The following is a 26,525-nucleotide window of genomic DNA, read 5'->3' as shown; positions in this document are numbered from 1 at the left end:
ATATATATATATATTTATGTTTAAATATAAGTTATTACTAATTTTATTGTTTTGATTTTTGTAGAGCTTACAGAATCAACTAAAATTAGTGAATCTGTCAACGTTGATTGACTTATGATTTACCAAAATTTTAAGGTTAAAAAAAAAAAGGAATTATGCATTGATTCTTGAATGAATGAATTTTGAGGAATGTATTATTTTACATTATTTGTTGTAACAATTTTAATTTGATTTTATAGGAGTGAGATGATAACATTAATGTTTGCAATTTAAAAAGTGCATGATGTGTATCATTTGCTATATTTTCTTTTTTATTTTCCATTGTAGACTATGTTGTATTATTCTAATTGCATTTTATGTTTGGATAATTATAATTTATTATTTATATTTTAAATTTGAAAAATTTTTTATTTGTATTATATATTTATAAATTAGTAAGTTTTAAACCGATCAACCAATTCAAACCAAACCGATCATAAATGGTTTGGTTTGGTTTGGATTTAATGCTTTAATGGTTTGATTTGGATTGTAAATTAGAAAAATCGATATGTATGGATTGGATTGTATTTCGGTCCAAAACCGAACCAACCCAATCCATGCCCACCCCTATTTTTTCCTAATATGCCATGGCTCTCAACCATATTCATCAAACGTAGAAAAAATATAATAATATATATAATATATTAGCAAAATATTATACGAAAGAGGTTGCAACGAGGGTGTCTTCAATGAGGTTGTAAAAAGAATGTCTTCAATTTTTTAAATTAAAAGTTAATAGATCTAATTATTTAAATTTTTTTAATTTGATAAATGATATAATATTACATCAAATCTAAAAATTTTAAATAATTTAACACATTGATCTATAATTTAAAAAGTTAAAAAACATATTCATTAGAATCTTATTGATATATATATATATATATATATAAACAAAATATAAATATGTTTATATTATATTAGTGGCCGAGCGGTTTCAATTGATTATTATAATAATGGTTTAAAATATCTAAAAAAGTTTCAAAATTTTTATTTTTTTAAAAAATCAAAATAAAATTTAGGTTTCAAATGGAAATGGATAGAATTTCCATAACATTCATTAAAATTTTTGAAATTTTGTCAAAATTTTTATGAAAATTTTCATAAAAATATCCACATTAAATCCTTAACGATTTTGGTTAAAAATCGATAATTTCCATGGAAATTTCTGAAATTTCCATGAAATTTTCACTGAAATTCTGAAAATATCTATGGAATTTTTTATTTTTTTAAAAATTCATAAATATTATTGATATTTAGTAAAAATATTTATCAAATCAACTTCATTGATAAAATATAATGAATTAAATTAAATAACATTAATAATTTATTGCTGAAGAAGTAAATTCTAGTAGTCGTGATTTATTTTAAAAGCTTATAAGTGAGCCAACTAGAACTACTAGTGCTTCAGCTCCATCAGGTAGTACATATTCACAATTTGAAACTCTTAGTAGTCACTCTAACTCCAATGGTGATGAAGATAACTTCAATAAATTATCTGAATTAGAAGTTAAAAGAGGTAGTGGTCAAAGGGAATCACCAAATCGAGAAGTTAGATTAAGCTCGTTTATTGATAAACAATATTACACACATACAACACAAGATGAAAATCATAAGAATAGAGATGCAGGTTAAGGATATGGTGCTGTTGGAAAAGACTATATACATAAAAAAAAAAAATTATAATGGAGATGTCACAACAAGAAGATGATACTATTTCTATGAATTTTAGATCAATGAGGGTTATAAGTCATTTTCATAACACTTATTCAATGGATATTTATGAAATGTTATAAAGTAGCAACTCATGAGTACCATTTTAAACTCAACCATTAGAAAGTAGTAGTTATGCACATAGTCGATCAATAATGTAAGATCCATATGGATGAATATTATTAATTATATGCAAAATTATTATAGAGATACATCTTTTCATAACTATTTTTCACATTTCACATCTCAAAATCAAAATAAAGAATAAACCGATGATTTTCAACCATCCATAAGTTCTATATAGTATTAAGATGACATTTATGAATTACAATGTAATTATAATAATCATTTTATATATTTTAGTTAATAAATAATTTTAATATATATGTATTTTTGGACATATTTTTATTAATAATAATTCATTTATGGTCATTAATGCTTATTATAAATCAATTTACGAAAAAGAATATAAGATCCATTTAATATGTAGCAAGTTTTATAATCAATCTGATAATTGATGGATTAAATAAGCTAATTCTAAAGTTTCAATAAAAAATTTATTTTTTAAAATAAATTTTCATCAATTTTTTATAATTTTTTTTTATCAATATTCAATATTTTTCAATATTTCCATGGAAATTTCTGTATTTTAAATTCTCGATATTTCCATTGATGCCAAATTTTTAAACCTTGATAATAATAATACTCAAATAGACTATAATCCTTTTTATCTTTAAAAAAAAAAAAAAACAAACAAACAAACAAAAGAAAGGAAAATTTCTAAGGATGGCCATTGGCTAAGCTAAAGAAATATAATAAAAATATTAACCAAAATCCAAGATGGATCAATTTTTCAACTTACCTTGGAAAATGTTCTCAAAGTTATATGTGTTTAAACATTACATCTTCTTTTATTAAAATTAAGAGATAAAACAATTTTATCCTGATCAAGATTTAAATCCTAAATCTAAAAATATATTATCAACGATTTTACTAGTAGATCAAATCTATAGATGCCTTTTCTATTAGCTATTCATTGTAGCAACAAAGGTTTTACTTTTTCAACATAAAATTTTAATCTATTACTAAATTTATATTGAATTATTAATTGATTTTTAAATCTCAGTTTGTGAAATAGTAAGACTTGAAATCCAAATATCAATTTGACCTCTATACCAAATAACATCGAACTTCTTATATTATCCAGATTAATGTTCAATTTTATATAATCTACAATATATTTTTATATGGAATTACATGTAAACACTATGAGTGTTCATTGGTTTGGAATTGATCTAATGTAACAATTCGTGTCAAATATCTTATTATACAGGTTTGATAAAGTGGATTGTGTATAGATCTTATGTTGACTTTTTTTCTAGTCAAGATTTTGGTTTGACTGATGTACCATTGTATAGAGTTCATTAATAGGAACTTATAAACTAATGGAACATCACATTTCGAATTACGATTAAAAAGTTATGGTTGTAAAAAATTTTAAACATTAATATTATATCAATATCCAAATCAATTATAAATTTTTGTTTGTTAGTGACCCAAGGCTTTATACAAGTGTTAAAAAGCATGCCCAACATTAAACAAAATCCAAAATATCCATTTTATCTCCAAAACTCGAGAGAGCTCTTTCCATATACTTATGGATCCGAACCAGGTCAACTTAAACATGTTTCTACATCAATCGGGTTGTTGCTGATTTCCATTTTTTGACCACCACCAAACAACAAGCACGGGATCACCAGGAAATCCATCCCACTGCTGATAAAACCCTAAAATTTCATGGCCTAACTCAGTTCGACAAGCCTTAATAGGGTTGACGAAGTTGTGGTGGCTTTGTCACAGGTCTCCAGCTGGTTAGCTTGAATTTTGGCCATTTCTGATTAACCCACTCACCCTTCCCCCCAATTTGGATCCCATGAATCCTTTTCTAGCCTCTCTTTGATAAGATTTTTTACCATTTGAGAAAACCATTAACTGAAAATTTGGTTGAACTTTTTGATGAGTTTTATGGCCACTAGTGACACTTTTGAACGAATGTGAGCATACCACCATATTCGTCATCTTTTGGACTTTTCATTGATATAAAGTTTGTAAATTTTAGATATCATTTGATATTATTTTTTTTCATTTTTGAATTAATCAGTTAAATACCAGATAAAATTGGACTATTTTTGGATAAAAATTAAACAAATTTGACAAAATTAAAGTTGGATTAGTATAATTAGATTTTAATAAGACCCATTTGAAGATTCAATTTTTTAAACTTGACCTTCGGATGAAAATTTTCAATTTTGGGTACTAGATTCTAAGTGATTGTAATATAATTTGACAATTTGGTATCCAATTTGAGTGATTTTATGATTGTATAAATTATTTTAAGGCATTGGTTGGGTTTGATTTATCAAAGCCTAAATAATATTTTATTACATTACAAGCATCCATGTTTAGCTTGGAGGTGACCTTGTAGAGGAGCAGAAGTGAACATCAGGGGTACTTGTGAGTGGTTATATTTTTAAAAAAATTTGGGCATGCTAGTATAATATATATGTGGTTTGAATATGATATATTCATGATTTGATTTATATTTTTATGTGTATGTGAAAATTTGCTTTTACATATATGTGTTATTATTTCATATGAAATTTGATAATATTTTAAATGGCTCCAAATATCAAGAAGTTTATAGTGAGCTTGTGAATCTTGGTATTTAAATATATTGATATTTGAATTGATGTTTTAATCAATTTAGAAAATATTTGACTTTTTGAAAAAGTGGATTGAAAATGTATATATTTTTAAGCATGTTTTCATGATTCGTTTTTAAAGTGCTTAAAAATGATTTATGGTGATATATACCTCACTGTTGGTATTTATGTTTTGACATGAGATGATAATTTGAAAATTTTGAAATATTTAAATATATGATTGAATTTGATTAAATTATGCTTTATGGTATAATATTATTTGGAAAAGTAGAAAAAGTATGATATTGAAAAGATTGATTTATGAATATTATACAGTGATTTTTAATTGGTGTAATATATAGTACCAGTGTTTTTATTTAATATTATATTATAGTGCACAGACCTACCAAAATGCCCTGTAATATGTTAAAGATTCGTGATGTGGGTCCATTTTACAGGTTTATTGTTGCTAAAATATCTTTTGTATACAAAAGATTGTGAATTGTGTTCATTCCACATGTTTGTATTACAATGATACATTTTGAATGCTAAGGGTCTTAAGGTGGATTTATTCCATAGGTTCATTTTTCTTTTACTATTTGGTGGTATTCCAATTTGTCGTGCATAACTTGATAGCACTAAGTATATCGTATAATATATTATTTATATTTCTAAATATATTATCAATTTTTTGATATTTATTATTTTACTGCACTTTTCATGATTATTTTATAAACTTATGTTAATATCATTTTATGATCAATATTTAAATTATGATTAATCCAATTTATAATATTTTAATATTTATTAATTATTTAAGCATAAAATTTTTTATATTAATTTGGTGTACAAGTTGGATTTTGTAAAATGAATTTTAAATGAAAAACCTTTCAAAATAGTGAAACGGGTGATTTTGATAGAAATATTTATGGAAATAAAATATTATTTTTCTATTTTACTATGTCACTCATAGAGATATTTTTATCTCATATTTTATTTATTTTTAATATATTTCTATGCATCCGGACAGTTAGTGAACAGTTTATCTCACCCATCACTTGCCATTTTGTATCTTTTCATAACCATAACAATATTTATCTTTCCTTGTTTATCTTTATTTTTCTACATTTATTCATATTAGTTATATTATTTAATTTTTTAAACATTTTTAGAATTCTCTGAACTAAATATTTGATACAATGGTGACTATAGCATATTTGTATAGTAATAACCTATAGTAGGACGGGTTATAGAAGTTGACTGTACTCATAGAATTGCATCTTGTTGTTGCTGTATCTTTATGCATTGAGATATTATTCAATATTGTATATGTTTTGTCAATAGTAAAGTGAGGTTCTATTAGGTTTTCTCTAGGATTCTTCAATGAAACTTCCCTGGATGGGATCACTCAGAATCGTGGAAAGATTTATGGGATGGGTCCTATCAACTAACTTGTGAATAGTCAGTTTAATCTAATTTCTGGATTAGTTTTGGGCTTTTTTAAAAAAAAAAAAAATTGTTTTTGGCTTTTTGAATTTTAAATTTTGGATAAAAACTTTTTGCTTTTGAGCTTTTTTATTATATAAAATATTTATTTTTCTAAGATTGATACTGTATCTTGAAAAAAAATAATACATAAAAAAAATCCATAAGTATTAAAACAAAAAATAACATAAGTTAAAGTTTAATAATAATTTAAAGATTTGCATATTACATTACAATCATAAATTTGACCAATTTAATTGCAGATAATAACATAACATTTAAATATATAATTTTATTGCATATATTGTTAACTGGTTTGATTTTGATCAGTTTTATTAGATTTTCATCTTAAAAGACGATCCAAATCAATCGGTAGCCAGTTTTTTATTTTTAAAACAGATACAATCCGATTATGCTAAAAAAAAAATGATTTAATAAAATTGGGTTAGATTGGACTGGTCGATTTCCTTGCTTGATCAATTTTTTTGCACACCCTTAGCAAACATAATAGTCAAACAACATAATCTATCTAATATTGTTTAGTAGAATCAAATTTTACATATACACAAATATATACATATATATAGTTAAATATATATAGTTAAACTTAAATAAAAATTTTAATATTAAAATTAACATCAAAAGTTTCTTTCTTTATCTTTGGATCATACATAAATTGAAATTAAAAGATATTTATTAATTATTAGGTTCAAATAAAATTTATTTTGAAATTTAGTATCCAATTAAATACATATTTAATTCCTTTTTAAATTTTAACTATTAACCTTTAATATGTTTTAAAAACTAATAAAAAAATATGATATTAAAATCATAACATATTGAAATAAACTTAACTCTATATATTTACCATCCGGTACCATAGGCGTTTAAGATCAGATATGTTGCTCGGCAAAGCCTATCTGCAGCATGTTGTATGATATAAAAATGCACGCTATCAAAGATGCGTTTTTATATGATTAACGTAATGACCTGGGCTGAAGCCACGCGTTCTGTGTCAATGGATCTGGACCCCATTAGCTCCTGTGGTGTTGCTAAATCGACCATTCCAATTTCATGCTTAACCTCCTTCTCGCCTATCTTCCCAATTATATAATATTTACAAAAATAACAAAATTAATAAAAATAAATAAATAAATAAATAAGTAAGTAAGGAGAAAAGGAGGTTTTAAATAAATTAATTAGGAATGAAAACGCGGACAGCTGTCCTCCGGTGGTGAGAGTTGAAATTTCAGACGCGGTTCGCATTACGTCATCCATGTCTTATATAGATTGGATTTGTAGGTGGTCCCACTCTCATGTCTCATCTCTGATGGCGATGGGATGGAACCCAAGCACCCAAGGTTTCATGATTAGTATCAAGCTACCCCTCCCATTTTCATTTCCTAAATTATCCTTTTATCCTTTCTTAGTGATCTTAAGATTAAAAATTTACCAAATTCACCGATTATATTAAAGCTCTCTATTGACCATGTTGTATGGGCAAGGTCATTCCAGAGTGGAAATATATATAATTTAATTTCCAACAAAATGATCAAAATGCATTGGAATTGGATGCTTCTTCTTCTTCTTCTTTTTTCTCTTCCTGTAGAATTCTTTCCCAGCAACAAGAAGTAGCAGTATCTAATCCACTAGCTATCAGACTGTAAACACTCTCCTTTCTTTTTCTTTTTTCTTTTTTAATATCTATATATATATATATATATAAATATTTAAGTAATATAATATAATATTTTATTTTGTCCAAAGTAAAAAGTTAAGGAACTCCAAATAAATAAAAATAAAAAGGATGGAAAAGCAGAGTTGGTAAGAAGCTATAAATGTGGTAGACGGTTGGATAATATGCTAAAATCAGAATCAGACTGCCTTTTTCCTTATCATCTAAATGAATGATTCACAAGAACCCGAACGCCAAACTCACACTCACAATCTCTTTCTGAGCAGGTGATCAATCAGCAAACCATGTAATATTTATTCCCCAACCCAACTAACTATACATTTCCTCCTTCTTCTTCTTCTTTGATTCCACCTAAAGTCCAACCCCTTAAACAAACACAAACAATAGCCGTTTGAGGTATAATTAATTGGTTTCGCTGCAGAAGCAGCAGCAGCAGCAGCAGAGAGAGTCGGGTTATCAATTCAAAATGAAAATGGCTTCGGATGAGAGTATGAGCATCCGCTCTTGCATTTCTATACAGGAAGATGAGGACGTAGATGAAATTACTGATGAAGCTGTGGATGATCATGATCATCATCTAATTCTAAACGAGTCCCATCTCCACAACTTCTCCTCTAGGCTTTCCATGCGTACCAGCAGTTCTTTCTTCTGTGGTGCCGAAGACGACGACGATGATGAAGCTACAGACAACGACATGAGGATGTACATGTCCCGCTTGTCCATTGAGGGCTTTGACGGCGATGTGGACGACCAATTCTCCGATGATCATGACAAACAACAGGGAACGTTAACGGCATCATCGGACTCCGACAAAGAAGTGGGGTGTTACTCCCTGCCGGCGACGCCCCCGAGACGGAGGGTTTTGGGTGGAGCAGTGAATCAGAAGCATGGGATTAGGATGGGATCAGTAAAAGGGTATGCAAGCGAGAATGAAGTAGGCGATCATCATATTCACAATCACGTGGGACAGAAGATGATGTATTATTCGTCAAGGAATAAGAGGAGGAGAAAAAGAGAGAGATCCAGAAGGATGAGGATGAGCATGAGCATGAGTAGTAGGAGGAACAAGCTGAAAGATGTAATAATGGATGAGGAGGATCAGCAGATGGAAATCATGAGCAAGTACAGCAATAGCATTAATAGCGGGGAGAGTGAAAGCGGTGGTATGACAGGTGGAGGTGGAGGAGGGCTGGTGGTGATAACAAGGCCCAAGGGAGGGAGAAGATCACTGTGCATGGGCATGGAGGAAGTGAAGGCTTGCAGAGATCTTGGGTTTGAGTTGGAGCACCAGCGCATGTTGGAGATGTCAACTACCCCTACCACTGCTTTCTCCTTCGACACTGCCAGTAGCGGTGGCAATTCCCCTATTGCTAACTGGCGCATCTCCAGCCCTGGTATAACTCATTAACTGCCTTCCTTGCTTACTATTTTTCCTATCTTCTCTCTCTCTCTCTCTACATATAAAAATATATTAAACATATTAGAGTAGAAACGGCAACAATTACATTACTTTTATCATTCATTTTTTCCCATCAAATATAATTGAATTGAATTGCATATCTATATCTTCTATTTCTAGGTGATGATCCGCGAGATGTCAAGGCTCGGCTCAAGGTTTGGGCACAAGCAGTGGCACTCGCATCTGCTTCGCAACACACTCCACCTGCCTAGCTGATCGTGACCGACCTTTTAACCCTTCCTTTTAATTGCGAAAGGGAAATGAAGAGTGTCTTATCCCCCCTTTTTTTTTTTATTTCTTTTTTTTTAATTTTTGGATGCTTGACTGTTTGATTAGAGTTGTCGAGGCATCTACTTCTTCATCTGTACATAATATATCCATACATATCATATAAACTATATATGACACACCATGAGAATTGGAGCCTTGATCATCAGAGAAAAATACATATGACATGAACTGTATAATGATTCTGGTCAGGTTAAGCATACAACTTGCCCCTGTATTCACACTGTTAGATATTGTAATCACAACAATATATTGAGATCAAGAATTTGTCAAAAATGCGGTTCCAGTAGTTTACACTCATTAAGCTCCATTTGCAGCAATGCACGGAAACAGACCAAAAAGGATCATAAATTACTAGAAATGCATCATGCATTCTCGTGCTTAAAATCAGGGCAATATCAATCCAAGTGCTACACCGATTCTTAAAGGATACTGCATATCTAGTAATTTAGTTGAACTTCGGCTGCATTTTGAGGCTCTGGCCACTATGAATTTGGATAGTTCCAAACTACAACCGTTTGCAGGCATCCCTAAAACATAACAAAAAGACTACTTGCATGCATGTATGCAGAATTCAAACCATATCAGGCAAGGAAATTCATGTTCTTGCCATGGTGAGAAAGTGGGGCATACAATCGGGTCTCATCAAAAAATTTGAAACAGCACAACGCATGTGAAACATGCTACATTCATCAATAGGGCACTTAGCAGACTTAGGAAGCCAATGGCCAACCTTGTGGAGTGAGAGTATGTCATTGTCATGGGGGATGGATCATCACTGCAGAGTAAAATATTAATTTCAGTCTCTCGCAATTGAAATGGAGAGAAGAGAATTAATGTAGGGTGCTGGTGTACAAGTCCAAGAAACTTGACAAATGCAAGCTATAACCAATCGACAAGTTTAGAAGCATCTATCTATTAACATACCTACATAACTAACTGATACTGTTTAACCATGACCTATAACATTTTATTTTTCTTTTTGCATCATCATATCTTTTAAGCATAATGAACCAAAGATTTTGACTCAGCAAATATACACTTGTCTTAGGAGAGGAAGGCGTTGCAGGATTTTGGAATATTCTACTATTGTAGTAATGTAAAAAGAAAACATTGGCAAAGCCAGAAAACAGTTCTAGATGAAACAGGGCTGCGTAAGAAACCATAAAAGCTTGAGGCGGGCAAATATATGTAAAAAAATAACAAAAGAGGTTGCATCGTTAACAAAAACTTAAGGAATCTAAATTCCTAGCTCGATCAGGGTTAAAAGGCCAGTTATCAAGATGGAAAATATCCAATCACAAGGAAATACTTGTCTACAGCTCTATCTTGTTATTGGCACAGCCTATGGATCCTAGGCTCCTAGGCTATGCCATTAGCTGTTTCAAAAGGTTATTGAACTCATTTCAAGCATCAGACACGATAACTAGGAGCCATTAGCTTATAACATTTTAATGCCAAGAAAGATTCAACTTTATGATCAAAACATAATTTCATGTGAAAGAAAAAACTGCTGACAACAAAAGCAACAATAATTTGCACTTTTCAGCCAGAGGCAGCCATTTTATTTAAATAAATGAATAGTACAATTTCCCAAAAATGTAATCAGGAGGTTGAAAAAATGGGCTGCGACATGTAGGGACAATATATGAGATCTTAGTTCTCACTCACTTGAAAACAAGATTATGACAGGTATTGTCACAGGGATATGCACAATCTATAGCCTTCACTGGTACTCTATCAAAGTACCAGTCTCCAATAGACGTTGCAATTGCCTGTGCATGAAGATGTAAATAGATTAATCAACACTAAATTCATACAGAAAATCTTCATCATAAAAGACATAATAAAAAAGGGATATATATATATATATATGTATATGCATCTTGATTTCTGCTGTCAGCAGTTGGGTTTAGCTCTTGACTCCTTTTTTTTTTACTTTCCTGTAAGGTTGCTAAAATATTGGACCATCTAGCAATTCTTTTTTTTTTTTTTTTTTTTTTTTTTTTTTTTAGTATTTTAGAAATTTTATTTGTCCAAGTATGTCAGCACTCTAATATGCATCTTTAAGTTTTAAAGCCTTCCAACCTGCTCCTTCAAGCATCCTTAAGTACAATGGTAATATCAGACATGACAATGTTTGCTAAAAAATGCATCACCCACTAAAATATGTAATTGGGTGAACTAGATCTAGTTGCAACCAATTTTTACCAGATTAAACTTTTTAGTTTGTTAATGACTTAATAGATTTTCTCTTGGACCAATTTTAAGCAGTATTAGCATGCTCACACAATCTCACTTCATTTAAAGTAGTTCAATTTCTAAGCAATGACTTCATAAATGAAAACTCCATGTTCGAAATTCTATAATACTACTTCATAACTGCATGAATTGATTTTTGTAGTGGAAGAAATAAAAGAAAAATTTAGATAAGAAGACCTTGTTTCCAAGTCGAGGAGAGTCATTGGCAAACCATGTATCCTGTCTCTCAGACTGGCAGTGCGCAAAGCAGGAATTTATGAATAGACCATTTTGACTGGACATAGAGAAATCTCTAACAGCATTGACCATTTGATTTCTGAAGTCTGCTCCAAAGGAGGGAAAGAAGGAAAGTATTATGTAGTAGATACATGATTGTATTCATAATATATGAGATTGAATAAAGGAAACCAAGGCATGATAGAGGCTTAAAAAAACTCACCTTGGAGAAACTGGATTTGTGATGTATTACAATGTGCATGGTTTGATTTGCACTCATTCCATGAACCATGAGGATCCGCCGATGGAGGAGCTAAACTAGCTTGGAGCTGATCAAATCAAATATGAGAGGTCTAACCCACATTATCAAATATTCTGGTGTTTATCTCAGCCATAAACTATCACTACGAAATTCAAAATTTAAGTAATCGCCAAAATAAAAAAAAGGCTAAGACTAAAGAGTATTCTGCTAGCCTAATGGATATCGCATAATAAAAATATATAAAATTTTGTGCACATTTGAGAAAGAATAACAAGGGCTAAAACAATCCATTATTCTAAGTTGCACCATGCAGGCAAGGCTTGCGGGGAGGCATAAAGACAAAATCAACAATAAGGGGCTCCAACACAATTTTGGATAAATGTAAATTTTTCATACAGAATTAAAGGATGATAAAGAATGATTACCTGCCATGCATCATAAGCTGCATTAAGAAGAAACAACGGGGTCTTAATGTTTGCAACCAAATTCTGAGGGAAAAAGCACTGAGATAGAGAGGGAGAGAGAGAGTCAAACAACTCTTATCCATGCAACTGCATGTAAATAAAAAAAAAAAAAAAGATAGAAAATCACCGAAGTTGGATCCAGGTGGCTGGTACAAGTCTCTGGAAGATCCTTTCCCACTTCCTATTAATATTACAAGTATCAATATTTAGTACATTAAATTATGGATCAGGGTAAGGACAACAAGTATCTAAAACCCATAAGTTTACAATTAGCATGGAGATATATTTCACAGCACATTAGGGAGGGTGATCAACCAAGAGTTCAAGTGCAGTCCAAAAGTTAAATAAAAGATAAAACAACCAAGGCTTTAATGTCAGAAATCTTTGCAACGCAGACTAAGAACTTTAATATTAGCAAAATGTAGCTGAATCTGCTGCTATAGAACAGGAGATCATGGAAAGCAAGAAATTGATGTTTGGCTATCTTACTTGACATTAATATTAAATCTTCTATTTTTATCATTGGTTTTGACAACCACAAGAGCGGGAAATTGATGCACACTACCTGTAAGCTAACCACACCTCCAAATATATTCCTTAGAGTCCGCCCACCAGATACATCATTTCTACAGAACATAACAGGAAGTCAATAAAATTTATACTTTTCAATCAAATAATGACATTGTAGGAAGTCATAAGAGCATAGAATTTTACGCATCCAGGAAAAATCCAGCATCACTTAGACATTTCACTTTGGTAGTTTTTGGAAACAAGTCACGGAACTCATCACAGTGAAGTATTGATGCTAGACCCCCAGCAGAGCATCCAGAAAGAAGAGCCTGAATGACAATTATGCATATAATCACTAAAAGTATTAAACCCAAATGACAATAAAGGCATGCTAAATGCAAAACCTGGTCAGCATTCTGCATTCCCTTGGAGAGAAATTCCTTCATAGCAGCTAACCATATCCGTTGTCCTCGAAATTTAAGTTTTGCAGCCTGGAAGAAGAATCAGTCCACAAACCAATATAAGGTTTCTCAACATGTTTACTCTTCCATATATAAAATATATCTTTGTATGACTATCTAAAAGAATTAGAGCACCAATATAGCCCAGAAGATCAAAAGAACCCTATCAACTACCTAACTACAAATATAATTGGCAAATATAATTGTCAAAGATGAAACAAAAGTAGACAATTTCCATTTCCCCTTGTGATGATATTTTGTATAGTAAGCTCTTTATTTGGCTAATCCCGATACACCAGTTACTTTCAACAACCAGACTTAGTTGATGAAAAACTCATCTGTATTTGTGTACCAAAGTTAATAAAGGAATCAATGCCAAGAAAAAATGGTTCCACCAACCTCATTCTGACTGTCCCCGATAAATGACGCCCCATCACAGTAACGTAGCTTGACTCTATTCCAGTTGAAGAAATCTGAGAGCATGAGAGACACATTTATGATACGAAGTTGGATACCAACTAGAGTACTCCATCAGCAGAGAAACAATATGATAAGAAATCCGAGTGGTTCACGTTGTCGGCAGACAATTATAAAACTACGCTAGTTACAAACTTACCAGGGTTTTCTTCAGCTTTATTGCTCAAAATTCCAGTGAATGGCAACTGCTTTTCCATATAATTTGATGAACCACGGCGAGTAGTTTTGCGGTAGACACAACTTGCAATCGTATTGCACCAGCCCCCTCCCTAGACAAGTCAAGAAGAAACTTATTAGGAAGTGAGAGTAGCTCCAAGAAAGCTCGGCATTGTTGTTCTTATTTCTTAATTTTTAATGACATAAGAAATGAAAAGCAAAAGCAAGGAGTCAACTTTGAGAAATTAAACACCGATAGATAGATAGATCACCTCCAGCTGAATGAGCCAGCTGTTTGCACCCGATCCATAGCCCCGGTGCAAATGGTAACCGGGTAGTGTTCCGTCCAAACAGACTGTGGCATTCACAATTCACAAAATACAAATGGAACTACTTAATCAAAACCCACATTACATTTATATTACATACTGAATTTATTTGTAAAGACCAAATCATTTAATGGAGCCGCACGCAAGTAGCAGGAAATTATTAAATTAAGCAAATGAATGGAAGGATTAAGCACTAACCAGCTCCTGTAGAAGCAGCGGATTGGATAAGACTGAGTCCCACCACGAGAGGAGGTTGTTGTTGCTGTTGGCTTCCAGAGATTGAGACTGAGACTGCCGCTTCATCTAGCTCCAACAGAGAAAGCAGTTGATCTTTCCCCGCTTCTGATCCGCCCAGGGCCATCGCATACACTACCACCGCCAACGCCACCGCCACCGCCACCTGCTGTTGCTTCTTCTGCTTCATTCTTTTTCTAATTCTGATTTCTTTCCCAACACCTAACACAACACAAACACATACACAACACACAAGGGACTAGCTTTTTCTCCTTTTCCACTCCACTGGTCTCCCACTAGTCTCCCACTGGTGAATGGAGACTGGGATTGGAATGCCTACTCGCTCTGCTCTAGTGCTCTTAGTGCTCCGCTCTGCGTATGTCAATATAATAATAATCATTTATTATTATACTCTCTATACAGAAATTCACAGCACATCAATAGCATATTAGCACAGTGCATAATAATAATATTGATCGTAACATGCACACCTAATGTTTGTTCACTTGAATCTCGGCCCTGCCACTTGTGTAGAGTAGGGAGGCGATGTTCTGTTACATCTCCCTTAAATTCCTTCATAATTATCATTGCTATTATTAATAACAATAATGTACAAATTTCAAGTGTAATTTTATGAAAAGCAGACACTACCTTTTTTTTTTTTTTTTTACACATTTTATTAAGAAATTAGATAATTATACTTTTCGAAGATTTATTCGTCTACTGTTTTTTTTTTAAAAAAAAAAAAAAATCAGGCGCATGCGTGTATGCAGCAGCATGCTAGAACCAGACACTTAAATTATTAAAAAATAAAAAATAAAAAAAAAAGGAACCAGACACTTGAAAGGTCAAAAAGATAAGAGAGAAAGAAAGAAAACACCTCTCTCCTTTTGGATTTTTTTTTCTTTTTTTCCAAATTAAGGAAATAAAAATGAAAAAAAAAGGAGGAAAAAAAAAAAAAAAAAAAAGACAATGACGAAAAGGAAGGGAAGCAGCCACGTCTCCATCACCCAGCGAAACAAAACAGCTGTTTTCATCAATCCAAACTCACTAGTGGTTTTTATCCCAAAAAAAAAAAAAAAAAAAAAAAACTCACTAGTGGTCACTGTCCTCACTGCTCACTTCGTTTCACTTTTTTGTTTTTTGTTTTTTGTTTTTTTTTTTTTTGATAATTAATGAATCCGCCCGACTTCCCACAAATTTAAATCCAAACAGAAAAAAAAAATAATAATAATAGCGTTTTTTAACTCGGCTAATTTCATCCTTCATTTCATTTGACTTCTGTAGTAGTGATTTTGTTTTTTCAATTATTTTTTATACACCCAAGGTATTACGGTCCTATATTTTATACAGTGGAAATATACTATGCAACACCAAAACCTTCTAGTCAAGGCCAGTCTTCTTACTATCCGAATTCATATATCGATCCATTTGATACCAATTGTATGCCTTTGAGATTCATCGACGAGAACTACTCTCACGAGTTTCACACATAGACGAATAAGATTGCTTCCCAGCATCAAGGCTCTTAGCCTATATGCTCGCCCCATCTATAGGTTCTCATGGTCATCAAGGCTCATGCCGCCCAACAAACTAACTCGATGGCCTCACGCCCACTCGGTAGCCTGCAGCTCGACCTTGTGCCAAGATCTAGCCAGCAACCTAGCTCTCCATTCAGGCCTTGGTCTATGCATATCCCGAATAGCATATGACCTTAGAGCATGCATGCCAGTATCGTGCCAACATGCCACCTAAGGTAGCAACACAAGATCAGAAGCCCACATACTAATGCCACTCGATGGCTCGGTGTCCCCCCGTCCATGCCTACTTAGCTTCCGACCTTCTTAAGCAAGGCAGAACCCCAATCCTCACTCAATGGCACATTTGCCACAATCTTATAATAAAGGCCTACGTGTGCCTTTGGCATAACCAATTGAAAACAGCATAGCGAATGCGACACTCAGCCTTTGGTACAAGAGTGACACATAATACCAGTTTGTAGCGCCTACTGGTACTGTCCTCGGGACTTCCTGTCTCTCAGAGGCCTAAGCCCACCTCCGCAGCACTTTATGCCCGTCCCATGGCTTGCCGTCACCGGTGGAAGGCTTGCTTAGCCCAAGCTTGAACTGGAGCCGAGGGTCGTGGAGAGTTAGACACGGATCACTCCTCTAAAGAGCTTGCCATTCGATATGCACCATCTTAGTGACATTCTTAAGAGATTCCCATGGTCCAGAATCGAAGGTTCCGATCTTCAAATATTTACGAAAATACCACTAGATCATTCCAAAAATACGGACAATCACACAAGGGAATATGTACGTATATCAGAATTCAAGGCAAAACTACAAATGAATAAGTCCCATTATTTTATTTTATATATGTACAAGTATATTATAGATAGTTTAGTTTTTTTTTTTTTTTCAACATGTTACATGTACGAAAAGAGGTGCACTTTTGCCCTAATTGTATGTATACACATATTTCTTAAATTATTTGCTAAGTAACAACAGTATTTTGTAAAAGGTTCTTTTCTGTTAAGAATTAATATAACAAAAACCAAATTAATAATAAAAAATAGTTCAACAGATAAAAGTATTTTCTTACAATACCAAATAGGCACTGCTTGAATTGCCCAAATAAATACTCGTTGCATTTCTTCGCTTCGATCAAATGTTCAACACCAAATACTATTTTAAAATTCACATGTATTCCAAATGTAGCGATTAATGCAATGATTCTTACTAGACTGATAAGGCCACCAACGCCAACAGAGGCTTAAAAATCAGTTACGTAGTAATTAGGCAAATATTGAACAGATCAAATATCTTCTCTCTGTATTAATGGCTTCTCTGATGATTAATCAGACAATTAATATACAGATCGAGGGAAATGATAGATAAGTCAGAAAGTTTGGTTAAGAAGTAACATAACGTTACAACCTTTTATTTGAGGAATTTAGAATTTTTCTCTTTTTTATTTTTTTTCCTTTTTTATTTATTTATTTTTTTTAATTCTTTTTTCCCCCAGAAATTGAGTATGGGATACAGACAGAGAGGTAGGCAATCTGCAACTGCAACCAAAAGAATTACTTGAAATAAATTAATCACGAAAGGGATGGAAAGAAGTTACGGAGAAGATCTACCAGCCTGATTTTCAAGCTTATCCTATCTTTCTTTCAGCGATAATACCATTCTATTCATTTGTGTGCCAACAAATGTTGTCGCTTGAATGCTAACACCAACCATTCAATGACGACGAACAAATTTAAATGGTCAAGTTCCAATACTTGCAGCCCTCGCTTTTTCTCACTTTACAATTCCCTCTTTCTAACCATAACTGCACTGCTTAGCCTTTCTTTCTCAACGCCGCCAAACTAAAAATGGAACTTCAACTTGGAGCAACAAAAGATATGCGTGTGAGTAACGCTTGGAAGTTTGTAATTATATCCAAGAATTATTACATGTCAAAAATCAATAAAAAATTTTAGATAAATTATTGGCCAATCAAGAAACTGAGCTACCACTTGACAGAATCTCATCACCTTCTTCCCCAAACTCATAATGCTCATAAACTTCAAGCAATAATTCTCTGCATGGTACAACAGCCCCAAGCTTGATGCAAGCCAAAAATGCACCTGAAAGCTTGCGATGAAGACTGTAGGCCTCATCAGGTGGCGGTGTGAGCCTGTGCTTCAGCATTGTTGCCCCAAGGCTTGAAATGCTTTGGGTGATATTGGTGGAGCGGAAGTCATATCCACCAGCCTTCGAGAATGGCAGTCCCACAACAAAACCAGCTTGGACATGAGCCTCTAGCATTATTTCCGATTCTATTCCCGAGAGAAATCCAAGTCTCTTTGACATCTCAATGACCACATCTCTATCACCATTTGCACATGCAAGAACCTGGTCAGACATATGTATTAGAAGGTCCTCTCTAAAAGTGAATCGCAAAAATGCCTACTAAACTTTTATTTTTCAAGTGCAGAGGGGGGAGTAAAGGGAGGGCAACATCGGTTTGCCTCATTCAACAAAACTTCCAATTCTATATGCTGCCAACTTGAACTTCTCTTTACTAAAGAAGGCATCTCAAAATTAGCAGTGTTTTAAAATTTGGCCAGAAATAAATCTAAAAAGATGCATACCTTGAAGAAGAAAGATGTTTTCATGCTAGAATCAGATATTGAAGAATATAAAAATGAAACAAGCAGACTAATACCATTCGTAAATAGTTGTCAACAAAACTCTTAGGAAAATCCCGAGCTGCTCCAAAGTCAATGAGATTGATGGACTTTGTGGCCTCATCATACAAGAAATTACTCCAATTAGGATCAGTCTGCATCACATCAAGCACATTCAAACAAGATCAGTCTACATCACATCAAGCACATTCAAACAAGACGAGATGAGACTGGAAAGCTAGGAAGGAAAAACATGACACTTACTTCCCCAAACTATAAAAACTATGGGAGTTGGAAAAACAAAACAATATGCAATGTGAGTGCCAGAAAGCGAATTCAATAATGAATCACGTCAGATGCTATTACAACGGTTACTTTTGTTATTTTGTAGGAACCCAACAGACGATTCTCTAAATGTATAAATTAGAGTGGAACATAATTTTCCAGTAACCTGGCCAACTACTGGCATAAAGAAGTCTGATTTGACTTGACACCTAAACCTAATGCATTGGTTGGTCTGCATTTCATATTTGCCAAGCCATACCTCTGTCAAACTCCTCACCATAGGTTTTATGAGTCAATCATAACACAGTACTAAACTTAGAGTGCCAAAAACACAGCATCTAGTAGGCTCTTAAAAAACCAGAGCATGTAATCCATAATTAAAATCAAGAGCATAAATACCAATGACTTTCCACCTATGGAAAAAAAAAAAAAAAAAAAAAGCCTCACAAGTCGATACCAGTTATATCAGATCAGGGTCGACTGCCCTGTTTAATACCAAGTAATTTCTACTCCTCATGTTGTCCATCAGCACTTTGCTAGAGTGAACTGTAAATAATCTTCAGAGTGCTCATAAAAAATAAAGGCACGCCATCTAGGTTATGATTACTTATATGAGCAGGTCAACTGCTGCAGATTTAACATTCAACATCTATCAGCTCAATTTAGGTGATTTCCTCAATTGAGCTACTTCAGTTGTGAACAACCTCAATATGGCAAATGCCAAGACATAAGGCTTCCATTTATGATTGAAAGCCGTTCCCAAGGTTAAATTAAACAGATGCTGAAAAAAGAAATTAAGGAAAGCTCAAAGAAGACAAATCAAGCAAGTGAGAAGTGCAAAGAAAAACAGTAACACAAAGCGATATGGGTATACAATAAGACAGCAACATAAAGACCGCAAAAGAACATGCCTGCATGAACTGGAAAGAAAATAACTCCATCAAAGTGAGTTCTAGCAGCTTCCTACCAACATAATTGCGAGTTTCTTGGGTTAGTAATGCCACTCTATCGATAGGAATTCCTGTAAAACATAGAAATTCAAGCTTACAATAAAGAGGGATGACATAAAAGTTCAAATTTTGCTTAAGCTGAGGCATGTATTGTTGAAATGATTTGATGATAAAACCTATAAATACTTCAATGATTAATTCAACCGGTAAAGAAAGAACAAAAACATGAATACCAAGTACAGAAGGAAAAATCATTTCTTCTTTATGTAATTGATTTTAATAAAAGTAAAAATACTTAAATAGAATTGATATAACCTGATCCATAACTAAAGAAGATGGAAGGGCAGAGAGAGAGAAAGAGAGAGAGCGAGAGAGAACAGAGGAGGAAACAGAAGAAAAAATTAGAGGTGAAAGGAGGACAAGTCACACAATTCAGTGCCATTCAATGAAAATTGGCCTTTAACATATCCCTATTATCTAAAAGCTAGTTCTATAAAACGAAAATTCCAGTCGCTGGATCAAGAATATAGCAGAAGGAGTAATAACGTAGGATAGAAACAAAAAAGAAATTTAAAGATAGATTACTAGCATCTACTTGATTTCTATGAATCACTCCTAGGAACCATAGGCATCTCACCAAGGTTCAGTTTGGATCTCAGATTACACGAGAATAATTTGTGTTCTTTGTTAGGATAAAATCTACACATCTCTCTTATCATTAATACTCTTTATATCTCTCTTATCATTAATATTCTCTTTATATATAGATTTAAGTACAAGAACTTGAAAACACATAACAAATGTGGTACACGTCTCATGAGATATTAATAAACCTAGGTATTACTAACTGATTAAATAGGATTCATGTACGTGAATTTGGATAAATTCACTAACATTCATTAATACTGTGGATAATCTTGAGAGACTCGCAAACAAGTTATTGGCTGCTGATTCCTATTCTTCATCATTCTCCCTGGGTTATGAAACTCTACTCCAACTAGTTAAAGGCTGTGTGTCCATCATAGAACAGCGAGCAACACTTACAAGAACTTCATCATCAGTCATATAAGCTCCTTTTCGATGAAAAGATAAGCACAAGGACTAGAACAGATTTGAGAAGAACAACAGAGCAACATTGGCTAGCAAACAGATTTTCTCAGTGCATACAGAAGAGAGGTAGAGAATGGAGAACAATGTTGACTTGGGAAACAGTAAAATTTGTGCCAGATTTTTGGATGCATAGCTCTAGAAGGAGTGTTCAGAGGAAATTATGGGGTTGTGGTTTTCTCTGACACCAAAATAATATAGTAAAGAAACAAGAATTGTAGGATAGAAACATGAATGAAAATTAAAAATAGATTACTAGCATAACACTAACAGAATTCTAGGAATCACTCCTAAGAACCATCGGCATCACACTTAGGTTCAGTTTGCATCTCACAAAACCAAAGAATAATTTGTATTCATTGTTTGGGTAAAATATGCATATCTCTGTCGTTATTGATATTCTCTTTATATAGAGATCTAAGTACATGAACTTGAAAACACATAGTAAATATGGTACATGTCTCAAGAGATATTAATGAACCTAGGTACTACTAACTGTTTAAATATGATTCAAGTACATGAATTTGGATAAGTTCACGAACATTCATTAATACTGTGGATAGTCTCAAGACTCATGCAAACAAATTATTGGCTTTTGCTCATTCAATTCCTATTCTCCATCCAATAGCCTTCTAACAGAATGAAAATTCTAACTACATCTTAATAATGTTCTTTTCCAGCAGTCAAAAGTCAAGATGTATGGTCTTTATATATGGGTGAAGAGGCTATGGAGTGAAAATAGAAGCAGGAGAAAATTTTACTAGAATGGAGTTCTATTATACCAACAAAAGATGATTTTTTTACTACCTTTTTTTTTTTGTCCCCATCCAAATCACCCTAAGCAGAGGTTGGAAAGTTGGTTAAGAGTCAGAACCCTCCTATTTGCTCTCAGGATCAGATTACGCACAGAATGAAAATTCTGACTACATCTTAATAATGTTCTTTTCCAGCAGTCAAAAGTCAAGATGTACGGTCTTTATATATGGGTGAAGAGGCTATGGAGTGAAAATAGAAGCAGGAGAAAATTTGACAAGAATGGAGTTCTATTATACGAACAAAAGATGATTTTTTTACTACCTTTTTTTTGTCCCCATCCAAATCATCCTAAGCAGATATTGGAAAGTTGGTTAAGAGTCAGAACCCTCCTATTGGCTCTCAGGATCAGATTACGCAAATATCATTTCAGCAATAGAACAACACAAATAACATGGAATACTCACCAGCAACAAGTTCTGTAGTCAAGATTCTTTTACTCGAAATATCCTCTACGACCAATGGGACATAAAAACCTTGTGTGTTAGATAGCAGGTCATGGAATCGTTTCTGATTTTTTGCCTCCAACTCGTAGTCACATTCTCGAGATAGTTCTTCTTTTGCCACCTAGAAGAGATACAAGGAAAAACACTGGCATACATTTTCAACAGGTCATATTGTATATTTCATCACCTTCTAAGCTCCATTTAATGTCCATATAATTTTATTTCAATTCCAAATCAGACGATAAGGAATCTAGCCTATGAGCAAAAGGAGATGATCAATATGGATTAAAAGTTTAAAACATACACCTATACTAGGAGGTGCAGAACTTTCTACTCAGACTGAGATTACGAAAGAACTTTTTCAGCAGACATTCAAATCCAAAAGTCAAATGGTTAGAAGAGTTCTTTCTCTTTCCATATGGCTGTCTCAAGAATTAATGATATGAGGGGGGACAGTTATTTATTGGACAGATAGTAGAAGTATTAAGTTTTTTTTGTAAAAGTATTTCTTATAATTTTAATATAACAAACTGTGAACCCGAAAGTAAGAATCTTATAAGATTGTGAACCAAACGGATTTCCATGGATCCAATAAAATTGTTAAAACCTTAGAGATGTAAACAGGAGATTGAATGTTAATGTTAATCTATTAATTAATTGTTATACAGAAATAACAATGCACATAAATTCATAAATACCTTCATAGCTCTGTCAAGATAGAGTCCTTTGGGGATTAAATTTGTATAATCTAAAAGAAGTTTCACATTCTCAATGTCACTTTCAATGCTATCTGCAACACCAGGGTACTGAATTTTCATTGCAACATCCATACCACCCTTTGTGACAGCTCGGTGCACCTATAATTGTTCTACAATAGTAAGATTAAAAGTCTGAACGGTGTAAAAAAGAAAATCTACTGTAAAATATTTGGCTTCAGAAAACTGTAAAATATTTGGCTTCAGAAACAGAAGTGGGGGTTTTATAAGTATTAAAAAATCCAAAAATCTGTATTTGAACTAAATTCATGAACATAGATGCTTTGAAGCACATTCTATCTCCATGAACTTGCCCCTAAATAAGTGCAAGACCATTATTTTCTATAATTCGATGACAAATGTACTCTGTTCAGGAAATGAATTAAGGCAGTCACAATCAATGAAAAAACTATTTTAGTTCTAAATCAACAAAAAAATTATTTCCCCGGACAGTCAAACCATCCACATATACCAAAAGACCAAGTAACCAATCTGAGCTAAACATATTCAAACAAACAAGTGTATCAGTGTGCGAGTGTGCAGTTAATAAAAACAATCATAATATATACAATACCTTACAGATTGTAAAAATAAAAATAAACATTGCTTTACAGTGAGTCAAGATCTTAAAAGTTACAACGCTAAAAACCTAGGATGACCAAATGCATCTTGCCATAGTAGAGCATACACAATGAAGAATCTGCCATTAAGCCTAATCTACAGCAGGTTTGATCAAGCAACCCAATATGCCAGCAATTAGTGAAAATTAAGATCATTCTTCATAATGCGGCTTATTATTCGAGTAATTGAGGCAGAATGGAAGCATTATCTTTTGACCATTATATCAGATGCCCATCCTATACCTGCCTCAATTTATTGTGGAATGGAGGATTATGCAATGGCAGTTTGGATCTAAACAAGCAGTGTAAAGGAAATTAAAGCAGTGTATGAAAAATAAATAAATAAATCAAAATCAAAATCAGCGACCGTAACTATGTTGCTTCACCTGGCCTATACTAGCAGCAGCCATTGGTTCGTAATCAAAGCTAGTCAACTTGGATGACCAATCAGGACCCAATTCAGCATCCAAAACTTGGTTGATCTGCTTTCTTGGCATCACATCTGCACCTTGACGAACAATATCCAGAGCAGCTAGGATCTACATAATGAAAAAGAATAAGGAAGAATAAAACATGCTATACTTAATAAATTACTACAGTAAATAAAAATAACTAGAGCCAAAGCATATCACAGAAAACAAATGTAGGTACCGGAGCAGGTACAAGAGATTCGTCCTGTATACTCAACATCTGGCCCAGCTTAAGTGCTGCTCCACGCATTCTACAGAGTGCAAGGGCCAAACGTTCTGCATTTTTTTGGGACACAAACGGGGATAGAGCCGATTGGTTTTGGTTTTGGTGGGAGCTGGAAGTACCATAAACAATTCTCTTAGCGGATTCCTGAATGGTTCCCCACGCAAGACCAGCCCCTAGACCAGCAAACCTTCCAAAAAGCGATAGATAATATTTATTAATACATAAGACGGCTCCAGTTACTTAAAAGTAGAGTGCTGCATTTGGCAGTTAGTCAGTTGGTTGAAGGAGACTGAAGAGAGAAAATAATAATATGGTAGGATTGGAGACCAACCCAAGTGCTCTTGAAAAGGGGGTTGAAGGAACTCGTCTCTCCCTGGGCCTTCGCTTCTTGCTTAACTGCGGAGGCGGAGGCGGCTGATCGGAAACAACCCCATCACCATTAGAATCGCTGCATAAACTATCCGCCGACACCATGTACGTGGCGGATGCCGACTGCACATTGTTATGAGTATTGGAATCATGGATGAGCTGATGTTGTTGGTCTTCTTGTGATTGTGGTAATGAGGAAGAGGAAGAGGAAGAGGAATTGGAATTGGAATCTGATTGGGATGATGAAGAGGTAGGGCCAGGGGTAAAGTACACTACGGAGGAGGAGGTAGCAGTAGAAGGGATAGGATTAGGATTAAGATTAGGATTAGGGTTAGGATTAAGATTAGGGTTTGAGATTGGTTGGACCACCTTGCCTCTGGTGAGGCCGGCGAGGTCGGTGGCGGAAACCAAGGCTTTCTTGAAGAGAATCTGGAATTCCTCATTTGCAGGAGAGCGAGTGGCCAATTCCTTGGCGATCAGAGATAACCCATTCAAGAGCCTGCCTAGGTCCTTGATGGAACTCATGGCTCTCAAAATTCTAAATTTATGGAGTTTCGCACCTTTCTTGTAGATTGTGCTATCATAGATTGTTCTTTTTAACTTTTATTTCTTTTGCAGTTTTGTCAACCACAACCAGAACCAGAAACATACAAAGTAAAAATGAATTCCTAATTACATTTACACGCACAGCGTCGTCGTCGGAACGTTTTGCGCGCGCATGCATCGCCGCCTCTTTTAGTTTCCCTTTTCGTTGTATTTCTTCTTCCATCTATAAACTTCGCACGTGCTACATATGCCCAGGAAAAAAATCAGCAAAAGCCATAATTGAAACAACAATAATTACAGCTTTTGAATGTGGATGCATTAGACATACAGCTAGGACAATTTTTATTTTATTTTTTTCGTTAATAGGACAATTTCATTTGTTCAGACAGTTTATTAAAAATTCTTTCCTTATTCATTTTTAGCATCTCCAATGAAACATGATTCAATTTTTATATTTAACATTAGTATAAATTTTCAAATAATAAATATCAAAGTCAATATTATATAATAATTATTTATATATAATTTCATACCATTAGAATTTTAATTTTTTATATTTTACTTATATCAAATATTAATCCATAGTAATCCTAATTTATTAAACATCTTAAACAAATATAAATTTAAAAAAAAAAAAAACAAAACAAGATAAAAAAAAATTCACAGAGACCTTTTTGACACTCAAAAGGGTCCATCTAATGTTGATGAAGTGGCTTGGCATGGTGGTCGAGAGTCACTACTTGCACTAGAGATGCGCGAGTTCAAGTCGCTGGGTTGGGGAGGGCTTAGGATGCGTTTGGTACGCAGAACAGGTTCGGATCGGACAGGATTAGACAGGACAGGTTCGGATTGGATAGGATAGAATAGTGCAGTCCTATGTTTGGTATAGTTTCGGACTGAATGATGGACTAGCTGTTCCATATTTGGTGCATGATTAGACTGGATTGGACTATTTTAAAATTTTTTAATTTTAAAAAAAAAAATTATAAAATTCTATTTATAATTACA

The 26,525-nt window shown here is 33.4% G+C and overlaps 3 protein-coding genes across 6 annotated transcripts; 1 reads left to right on the top strand and 2 right to left on the bottom strand.

Annotated features, from left to right (window-relative positions):
- Window positions 1–7,590: 7,590 nt before the first annotated feature.
- Window positions 7,591–9,658, top strand: LOC107426210 (uncharacterized). The gene is made up of 2 exons (XM_016036329.4): window positions 7,591–9,029; window positions 9,215–9,658. The coding sequence occupies exons 1-2, from the start codon at window positions 8,102–8,104 to the stop codon at window positions 9,304–9,306; spliced, it is 1,020 nt and encodes a 339-aa protein (XP_015891815.1). The 5' UTR covers window positions 7,591–8,101; the 3' UTR covers window positions 9,307–9,658.
- Window positions 9,377–15,394, bottom strand: LOC107426209 (pectin acetylesterase 3). Of its 4 annotated transcripts, none has more exons than XM_048480832.2 (14): window positions 15,245–15,394; window positions 14,718–15,125; window positions 14,463–14,545; window positions 14,174–14,303; window positions 13,957–14,030; window positions 13,501–13,587; window positions 13,301–13,425; window positions 13,152–13,212; window positions 12,714–12,767; window positions 12,548–12,625; window positions 12,084–12,189; window positions 11,822–11,967; window positions 11,054–11,157; window positions 9,377–10,160 (listed from the first exon to the last, which is right to left on the bottom strand). In XM_048480832.2, exons 2-14 carry the CDS (start codon window positions 14,941–14,943, stop codon window positions 10,028–10,030), a joined length of 1,407 nt encoding a protein of 468 aa, XP_048336789.1. In that variant the 5' UTR covers window positions 14,944–15,125; window positions 15,245–15,394; the 3' UTR covers window positions 9,377–10,027. The 4 variants fall into 4 exon arrangements, with proteins under 4 accessions (XP_048336789.1, XP_060676413.1, XP_060676412.1 ...); XM_060820430.1 differs by having other exon boundaries at window positions 14,718–15,118; window positions 15,243–15,391; XM_060820429.1 differs by lacking the exon at window positions 15,245–15,394 and having other exon boundaries at window positions 14,718–15,220.
- Window positions 15,395–17,900: 2,506 nt separating this feature from the next.
- LOC107426220 (protein ABC transporter 1, mitochondrial) lies at window positions 17,901–25,815 on the bottom strand. The gene is made up of 8 exons (XM_016036341.4): window positions 24,934–25,815; window positions 24,558–24,789; window positions 24,293–24,445; window positions 23,230–23,388; window positions 22,493–22,652; window positions 20,127–20,236; window positions 18,969–19,085; window positions 17,901–18,655 (listed from the first exon to the last, which is right to left on the bottom strand). Exons 1-8 carry the CDS (start codon window positions 25,494–25,496, stop codon window positions 18,257–18,259), a joined length of 1,893 nt encoding a protein of 630 aa, XP_015891827.3. The 5' UTR covers window positions 25,497–25,815; the 3' UTR covers window positions 17,901–18,256.
- Between the last annotated feature and the right edge of the window lie 710 nt (window positions 25,816–26,525).

The sequence above is a fragment of the Ziziphus jujuba genome, chromosome 9, assembly GCF_031755915.1.
Source record: "Ziziphus jujuba cultivar Dongzao chromosome 9, ASM3175591v1".
In the NCBI taxonomy this organism is placed as follows: Eukaryota; Viridiplantae; Streptophyta; class Magnoliopsida; order Rosales; family Rhamnaceae; genus Ziziphus; species Ziziphus jujuba.
This window is presented reverse-complemented; position numbering and strand designations above follow the sequence as displayed.